This window comes from Pollicipes pollicipes, unplaced genomic scaffold, assembly GCF_011947565.3.
Source record: "Pollicipes pollicipes isolate AB1234 unplaced genomic scaffold, Ppol_2.1 Scaffold_5724;HRSCAF=6776_pilon_pilon_pilon, whole genome shotgun sequence".
In the NCBI taxonomy this organism is placed as follows: domain Eukaryota; kingdom Metazoa; phylum Arthropoda; class Thecostraca; order Pollicipedomorpha; family Pollicipedidae; genus Pollicipes; species Pollicipes pollicipes.
The window spans coordinates 20,407,911-20,417,717 of NW_023596746.1; the positions used below are offsets into that span (position 1 = coordinate 20,407,911).

Sequence of the window (9,807 nt, forward strand, 5' to 3'; positions counted from 1 at the left end):
CCAAAAAGAAAAGAGTTATTAAAGGTCAAAGTACAAGGTTGTTCAAGGTCATTGCTTAGTGAACCTTCCTGGACTCAACAGATTTCGACCAAATCTGTTTTGTTGATAGCAAAAGCATTCCAATTAATAAGATCACATTTTCCAAACGTGACATTTAAAACCACGCCCGTAAAGAACCATAGAAGTTCAAGGTCATTCAAATCGGACTATTTTGATTGCTTTGAAATTTGGCAAAAACATCTACAACACATCGCTTCACCTAGCCTCCAAATATTACATTGTGACATTCAAACGTTTGTCCTCCAGAAGCATTCAAATCCCTGGCACGTGTTAACATATATACATTTCCTGTCAGTAAAATGGTAGAGAGACTCCTTCCATCACCTTCAAATTTGACACAAATGTGTACCATGTACATATACAGTTTGTCACCAGGTCGCAAATAGTGACACTTACATTCACGCATCCCGAAAGTTCTCAAACAATGGAACATATGACTTATCTCTAAAACGAGACATCAAGCGTCGTAATACGCCACCATGACCAAGGAATGCTGATCAATGCATCTCCTATGATGCAATTACCCGTTGTTTCTCATATGATGTGCCATATAGCGGTACGGCATGCAAAATGTGACGTACAAATCAAAAATGTCACATTCGATGTCGGTTGTCATACATTCACGGGCTCTTCTGATTGCTTTTAAATTCGCAGCAAGCTATCACCTTACATGGTTCCACCTAGCCACCAAATATTATAGCATGACATTCAAACGCTTGTCTTCCAGAGGCATTCAAACCTGGAAAATGACAGCCTTGCACGTGTTAACAGATATAGGTTGCGTGGCAGCTAAATGGGCGAGAGACTCCGATCACCTTGAAATTTGAGACAAATGTGTACAATGTACATATACAGTTTTTCATTAAGTGTCAATTTGTGACACTTACATTCACGCATCCCGAAAGTTCTCAAACAATGGGATATATGACATACCTCTAAAACGAGACAACCAGCGTCATAATACGCCACCATGACCAAGGAATGCTGATCAATGCATCTCCTATGATGTAAGTAGACGTTGCCTCTCACATGATGTGTCATATGACGGTACGACATCCAAAATGTGACGCACAAATCAAAAATGTCACATTCGATGCCGGTTTTCACACATTCACGGGCTCCTCTGATTGCTTTGAAATTCACCACAAATAATCACCTTACATGGTTGCACCTAGTCACCAAATATTATAGTATGACATTCCAATGTTTGCCTTCCAGAGGCTTTCAAACCTTGAAAGTGACAGCCTTTCACGTGTTAGCATATACTCATTGCATGTCAACTAATTGCATGAAAAACTCCTTCGATCACTTTGAATTTGGGAGAAAATGTGTGCCATGTACGTTTACAGTTTTTCACTAAGAGGCCATTTGTGACATTTGAATTTACGCATTCCAGGAGGCTCTTAAACAATAGGATATATGACATATCTCTAAAACGAGCCACCAGGGTCGTAATATGCCACCAAGACCAAAGAATGCTGATCCATGCATCTCCTATGACGTAAGTAGCGGTCGCTTGCCATATGAAGCACCATATGACGACATGGCATGCAAAATGTGACGTACAAATCAAAAAGGTCACATTCGATGTCGGTCTCTGACACTAGATGCTCATTTCTATGGAAAGTTCGATTCGTTTGGTATTTGCAGAACCAGTGGGATATTTGGCATTTCAGCCACATGCATGAAATCAAACCCATGCTCTAACCATGGGCGACGTGATGTCAGGAAGACGAACAGAGCGTAGCGGTCCTGGTGCGTTTGAAATTGGGTCACACTCGTCTCACGGCTTATACACAGCCAGCTGTTCAGTATCGCTGCACCACCAGCCTGCACCATTTGTTATCGCCGGATTACGGCATTTGTTACACTTATTGGGCGGATTTTCTGTTCTTGTTCGAAAAACGTACCTTTGTCAGGAGTCACTTCCTGGCACACCACCTCCCGCGCACCCTCAGAACGCTGTTAGACAACACCTAGCCACCAAATATGGTGCTATATATGAACCATGCAAGGTGATTATTTGCTGCAAATTTCAAAGCAATCAGAAGAGCCCGGGAATGTGTGAAAACCGACATCGAATGTGACATCTTCTATTTGTGTCACATTTTGCATGCCGTGCCGTCATGTGGCACATCATATGAGAGACAACGGATTGTTAAATCATAGGAGATGCATTGATCAACATTCATTGGTCTTGGTGGCATATTACGACCCTGGATGTCTCGTTTTAGAGATATGTGATATCTCCTATTATTTGAGAGCCTCTGGAATCCGTAACTTCAAATGTCACAAATGGCCACTTGATGAAAAAACTGTACACGTACATGTTACACATTTTAGCCAATTTCAAGGTGATCGAAGGAGCCTCTTGTCCATTTAGCTGGCATGAAATGTGTATATGATAACACGTGCGAAGCTGTCATTTTTAAGGTTTGAATGCCTCTGGAAGGCGAACATTTGAATGTCGTACTGTAAGATTTGGTGGCTAAGTGCAACCATGTACGATGATTATCTGATGAAAATTTCAAAGCAATCAGAACAGTCCACGAATGTGTGAAAACTGACATCGAATGTGACATTTTCCATTTCTACGTCACATTTTGGATGTCGTACCGTCATATGACGCATTATATGAGATGCAACGGCTGATTTGGTCATAGGAGATGCATTGATCAGCATTCCATGGTCTTGGTGGCATAGTACGACGCTGGATGTCTCGTTTTAGAGATGTGCTATATATCCTATCTTTTTTAGAACTTTTGGGATGCGTGAATGGAAGTGTCACATATTTCCACTTGTGGAAAACCGTATATGTACATTGAACACATTTTTTTAAATTTCAAGGTGATCAAAGGAGTTTGTCGTCCATTTAGCTGCCACACAATCTGTATACATGGGCGTAGGAACAGGGGCGGGGGGGGGGAGGCAGGGGGCTATGGCCCCCACTTTTCAAGGTGGAGGGGGGGGGGGCCAGCAGTGTTAGCTGCCCCCCCCCCCACTTTTCAGATTAAGGTCGTGTTTAGCTTACTTTTGCACCACATTTAAATATGCATGTTGATCTTTTTCCTATCTTTTTCCGTTGCTTATTGGCCATCGCTTAGTGTCACAACCGCAGGTCGACGCCACGCCGCCTATGGAGACTGCAACGCCGGGCGTTCGGCCCGCTGTTATTATGGCTTGCGAGCGCGTATGTTCAAAACCATATTACATAGTTTTTTATCAGTAATCAGTTCTGATCGAATCTTGGACATTTTAAGACGAACGTAGATTAGTCATGTCAATACAAGCTTAGGACCCCATTTCATCCTACAATGGTAGGGCGTTCAGGCGGGCACCTTTCCCTCTCTTTGCTCTTGTACTTCGTAAAACAGCTCGGTTGTGACAAGCAATCGTCGGATCTCACGGTCGTCTGTAAAAGGCTTTTCGATGCAACCGTCTACATAAGAAAAAAAACATTTAGGCTTTTCGATTCAGGAAAAACTCTGCCGGCGCTGAAATGGATTACGTCGGAGTACTTTCCCACCGACTTTGGTGAATCACACCACCAGAGGCTGGACCAGTGGAGCCGGTCGTCTGATGTCAGCGGCTGTGGTGGGAAAGCTATCGTATCCACCCTGGTCACGCTGGCCGAGGTGGGGATCTCTGTCCGAAGAGTGTCCTTGAATAAGCGGAGATTTTGGACGCGCTGGCTCCTCTCCCACCTTGGAGCCCAGCCTGATAACAGTCCAGCTCCATAACAGGGGCCGCCAGTGCAACCAGCACGCTATACGCGAACCAGTGTGCTAAAAGAGTAGATGTAGCAGCCACCGGGTACGAATCTGGAGGCGCCGATGCCTTGGCTCGCAGGGGTTAACCAGGCAGGACAAGGCACGATCCTGAGATGGTGTTCGGAGGCAGATGCTGTATCTGGCAGTTTCCAATTCATCACCCGTCACATCGCCCGCTTGGGCCCAGGACAGTGACGCAGAAATGCGTCGCCTGACTGGCCAGCTTTATCGTGCAGTACTCTCACGAGGCACCGAAAGGTCACATATTTGGGTAAAGCCACAAAAAATTGGGAATCAAGTGCATTGCTTTACGCCATTCAGTAATGAACAGTTTTTGCGGTGGATATTTTTTAGATAGATTTAGGTCATGTGCTTATTGAGAACGCAAACATATTTGTGCTTGCTGTACCAACCATAGGGATGCCGACACGCTATACAAAAACTACTGCTTTACTTTTGCTAACATAGGTTAACAGGGGATTAAGCATTCAAAATATACTTCAGGTCGCATTATCACCAGTCGTTGCGGGAGGGAAGGGAAGGGACACCCATCGTGTTGTGGTTAAGGTGCACGTCTCGGAAGCCTGAGCTGCAAGGTTTGATTTCTCACCCTTTGGTGACCGCTCGGTCGCCAAAACCCGCTTTTCCTGTCACACTGAGAACAACGATTCAATGAGCATGGCACTTCATTATCTCAAAGAACTATGCGGATATGCGGGGAGCAGTCAGAATTTCCTTAAAGATGAACCTAAGCTCGATAAGCAATCAACCCGCCGATGTTAAACTTTCTGTCTTGACCCAGCTCTGATGAAAAAATTTAAAAAATCCAGGTTTAAGGGAGGGGCGACCCTCCTCCTACCCCTTTAGAATAAGCTGAGAGCTGGGCGACACGTCAGCAAACTTCTCTAATGCTCCCATGGTCTTCTGCACGATATCGGTTGGAAGAGTTCAACGTGCTGCTGCACGACAACTGCGCAACGGCTATCAAATATCTCCCCAAACCTACCAGAAATCATGACAGATAATGTCGTACGTAATTCATGTATAGCCTAACTTAGTACTCAAGTGACACGCCAGTCAGCGTGTTTCATTAGGGCTATTGCTCACTTCAGAAATCGATTTATCTGTCTCAGCAAATTGATATGTTGGAAGACAGCTTTGGATATTTTAGCATGCATGCCCTTAGTAATAACCTTGATCTCAAATGCCCATAATTGATCGCCATTGATGTAGAAAAAGCCATGGTCTTTCATTAACAAGATAGGAGTAAAGAGGTTCTCGACGAAGTCCTCACGAGATTTCGCGCACGCGCTCGATGATAAGAAAACTATAAAACCAGACTGCGCTAGATTGCTCGAGTTCACAAATTTCTGGTTTGGAATTGGTATGCGTTCCGAATAAATTTAAGTGTTGCCTATCCTCAAGGGTAAATTTTTTTAGTAAACCTATTTTTTTGCTTTCTGTTAACTCCAACATTTTTAAAACATGGCTCAGATAAATGGCGACTGCAAACCTGGTGGTCAGACTGGTCAGCTGCCTTGCTGCATCCCTGAGTAAGTCTTGTGGCTCTTTTGAAGACAAATGTCATCAACACCAGTTTAATTTGAGCTAGACCTCACAAATCACCTGTGTGGTTTGCTACGTGAATTTAGTCGGTGCAAAATACTATTACTTATATTGTGTCCTATTTAATGAGCGGTCGCCAAATATAGCTTTTCATATAAATCGTGCTATACTTCAACCGCCAAACAGATTGCTGTGCCCAGCACGTGGGATGCGATGGCAGCCGAAAGCCATTTAGTCCATGGGCGGCAGACGCATGATGAGGCGGCAGAACGGGCAGCCACCCTCCATGCCTGGAAAAATTGGCCCTCAGCTTACAGTATTACATGCAAATAAGTGAAAGAAAAACAACTTCCCCATCTCCTAGAGGGATCAGCTCAACTGATTCCGTCTGTATACCATGACGAATCCAGGAGAGCTGTTTTTGTGCTTTGGTCAATTGTGGAATCAGCGACACAAGAATGTTCATGATTTGTCTGTGTGCTGTGTGACAATTTGCGCCACCCTTACGTCAGTTGGCTGGATTTTCAGGCTCGCATGGATTTCGCAAGTAGATCCGATTTTGTTCAAGCATTTTATCATGCATACCCCTATGTTAAGAACTTTCGATCCCTGTGTGGGAGCTGTTCAGCGACAAACCGCTTGTTTGAATAACGTGAACTAAATTTTTTTCTGTTTGCTCAGGCATCTGACAGATTTTAAGAGCCATTTTGGATTCGTCCTGGAACCGTGCCGTATTGACACGTTGTGACCAGGCGAAGATTAAGAATGTTATTGAGTGGAAAGGGCTGATTTCGCACCGATAACGCACAAGCCCTTTGTGGTGTTAAGCTTCGTCCTCTCTGGTGATAAAATGATTTAAAACATTGATTTTCAGGGACGGATTCAGGCCGCAAGCAAGACACCTTTGCGTCCAAGGCAATGGAAACTTCACTCAGCACCAAACCTCCGAAGGGTGCAGATCAAAGGTATTTAAGTGCCTCTTCCGTTCTTTATGCGTCAACAAGTACCCGTGATAGTAGTGCACCGTAATCGATTATGCTGAGGAGGAGGACAAACATGTCTTTCAAAAACTAACTGAGATGGAATGTTAATGCTCCCGAGTTAGGCTAAGGGTCTAGGCGAGTTAATTACTATCAAAGCAAGAGCTCTTCACGCAGCAGGTCTCACTTTCGGTAAGCTGGGTTGGTTTCGATGATCCTCTGAAAACTGTGCAATGTAGTTTGCAATACATCCATACAACGTTGAAACATCGCTTGTTGTCGCAAACAGCGCAAAATAAACACACTTTCTGTGCAATATGAGTGCAGCAACAGATAGTGTTTGTCAATGCTTGCACTCACTATCTTTAGAAAGCGATTGACTGGGCGTCTCATAAAAATGTATTTTTATGTGACGGCATTTAAATAACTTCTAGATGTTGCTTATCCCTAAAGAACACATATTTTGAGATCCTTGCGATATTGGTGTTTTCTGTAGACCCAACAACTCTGACATGATGCCGGAAAGAAATGGTGACAGCACACGTGTTAGCCAGGTAAGCCAACTGTTTCGCTGGATCCTATGGCAGGGGGGGGGGGGGGCAGGGTAAGCCGAGAATAGGTGAGGACGGGGAGAGCGCTGATCGATGCTATGTGCGTGAAGACTTCCAGATCGACCAGGGGGCCACGGCACGCGAGGGAGGAGGTGGGGGGGTGGGGGGGGGGGGGGGGGGGGGAGCCTCAGTCCCGTGTCGTCGGAATGGCGGGCGGTAGGCATCTCTGCTTGTAGGTAAGGGCCCTTCATCCCCTGACTGGGAAAGGTAATGCACCCCAGTGTTTAACCCACGGAACCCTTTGTCCACGAACGGTAAGGGGTAAGGTAAGGTGCTCGTCGTTGGCCAAAAGGTTCGATGGACATGGAGTCAAACACCTGTTTTGAAGTGGTCAACAGAAGTTTGTCTGAGGATGTCATCCCTTTTCTGAATAGACTTGTGTTTTGTTCATTGTTGTTGTTCTGAGGATGCCCCTACCTACCTGCCTGACCTTTGCTGCTCCTCAGATGGTCCCACCCTACACTCACCCACCTGTCTGATCTATGCTCCTCCTCAGAGATTAGGCCGCCCTACACTCGCACACCTGTCTGACCTTTGCCCCTCCAGAGATGACGCCTTTCCTACGCTCACTTAGCTGTCTGACCTTTGCCCCTCTAGAAATTGCGCCCACCCTATATTTACCCACCTGTCTGATTTGTGCTCCTCAGGGGGCATCCGCCCCACACTCACGAATTTCACTGCCTCTGCTTCTCCCTCAGATGCCCCCCGGTCCACCGGGCTGCGCCGCTGAGCGTCTACTACAGCCCAACAACCACTATGTATGCGACCAGAAGCAGGTGCTGCGGCAGCAGCACCTCGTAAAGAAGTACGCCGGCGGCGCTTCATGCAACCCCTGTCGGCCCGGTTATAACCCGGACTGTGCTGTGCCCCTGTGGAGTCACAACAAACAAGGTTTCCGCGGTGCCGTACCCTACACGGGGCCGTATGACAAAGAGGCGCCCTACCACTACGCTGAGTCGCCCTACTACATGGACAACGATGACCCCCGCAAGTTCTTCATGTCAGGATATACAGGCTTTGTGCCAAACACGCAGTCGGTGATCGGCAACGTCTTCCCGCTCACCACCAACAAAGGCCTGCGCAAGTTTACTGACCTGCAGTGCAATGTCAAACAGAACTTCTGCAAGCCGGTCATCGTCAGCACGAAAGACCGCAATTTCGTGCCTCCCGTGGAGCAGTTACAGCAATGCAGCAAAGACCCGCTGAGAACCATCCAAATACCGGACGTGGGCATAGAATATGATCCGACCATATTGCTCGACTGCACCTCCAGTTCCGGCGCTGGCTTCGGTTTGAGCTCCGGTTCCGGCTCTGGGAACGTCTCCAGCTCCTGTTGCGGTTCCAAAGGAGACTTTGCAGATAGCGGCGGCCAGGCTGCGTTAGGCCACAACCAGGAAGGTGCTAGACGCAAGATGAAAATGTTCAGACGCAAGGACCCCCACCCCATCTACCGTGTAGAGGAAGGCTTATTGCCGACTTACGGAGGTCACGTTCCAAACCAGCAGTTCCGCTTCGGAGGTACCTTCGGTCGCGAAACACTCAATGCACGGAATCTGAGCAAACGCCGAGGCTGAAACCGATTTGTAAATCTTATGCATTCGTTCCTCATGTCAACATTTACGTGCGGACACATGCCACATTTGGCATAGCTTTTTTCAGCAAGGTTCAGCAAACTCGCGCAATGCAGAACTGGGAGCAACTGCTAAACCGAACACACGTCTGTTTACACAATATACATGTTTTGACCAATTTCATGTTTACCGGAAAAGCGTAAGAACCTTGTTCATGAGGAAAATATCAAGTAATGTTCAAATGCACTGTTACGGGGCCTGAAGTGGATACCCATCGCACAGTCTATTTTTCAGGTACCGACAGGGGTGAGGCAACGAAAACGAAAACGTTTGGGTTTAACGAACCGTTTGGGAATCAAATTACCCGTTTAATATGGCTTCACCGTGGGCTTATAATGCTAAAGGGCGCTTAAACACGCGCCTGTGTGGCCGGTTGGATAGCCAGGGAGTCAAACTGACCCCCACCTTTGCTCGGGGGGGGGGGGGGGGAGGATCCATTTGACTTCCTGAGATCTCAAAAATTAAGAGAGCTAGAGACACCAAATTTACAAGGTGTATTGATCTGGACGTGAAATCACTGATATTAAAATTTGAGGTTTCTAGGTCATAGCCTTCGGGTCAAATAAGGCAAAACAAGGCCAAATTCCAGGTTGGTCTCCAAATAGCCCCTGGAACCTAGATAACTTCTAAACAAAAAGCTACATCCTCATTCAAGGCCAGTGACCTTGTTTGACCTTTCGGAGGTTGAAAAATCATACAAGACCGCTTTAGTTTTGTATTTGGATAAGGGACCAAGGCTACGCTAGGCAGTCTGTTCCTAAAAACAAAACGCTGACCTGGATCATTTCAGATCAGTGGCTTATTCTGACCTTTAGGAAGTCCATCGAAGGTGTCTAATGCGGTTCCTGTTATCAATGAATTTGAAATGAGCACCAGGAACTACCCCATACGGTAAGCCCTAGAATAATACAACAGGCTGGTTTTGACCTTGGTCTGACCTGAAAACGGAATTCGGTCGTACAAACTGTGTTTACCGATCTTCAAATATTACATCCCACACTGGGAAAACATTTATGGAACCAAAAACTAATTGTGTGAGGCCAGTCAAATTGCTTGTAAGTACAGTGTTTTAGGGATTGTCAATATGAAATTCTTAATAAGCATCAAATGTTCATTTAACACACACGAATTGGCATCAGAATACAATGGTTGGTCAAACCGCTCCCTCCGAGTGTTTTTACGGAGTAGT

The 9,807-nt window shown here is 46.1% G+C and overlaps 1 protein-coding gene across 1 annotated transcript; it reads left to right on the plus strand.

Annotated features, from left to right (window-relative positions):
- Nucleotides 1-5,184: 5,184 nt before the first annotated feature.
- Nucleotides 5,185-8,736, plus strand: LOC119103591 (protein FAM166B). The gene is made up of 3 exons (XM_037227179.1): nucleotides 5,185-5,383; nucleotides 6,271-6,361; nucleotides 7,686-8,736. Exons 1-3 carry the CDS (start codon nucleotides 5,316-5,318, stop codon nucleotides 8,559-8,561), a joined length of 1,035 nt encoding a protein of 344 aa, XP_037083074.1. The 5' UTR covers nucleotides 5,185-5,315; the 3' UTR covers nucleotides 8,562-8,736.
- Nucleotides 8,737-9,807: the final 1,071 nt, after the last annotated feature.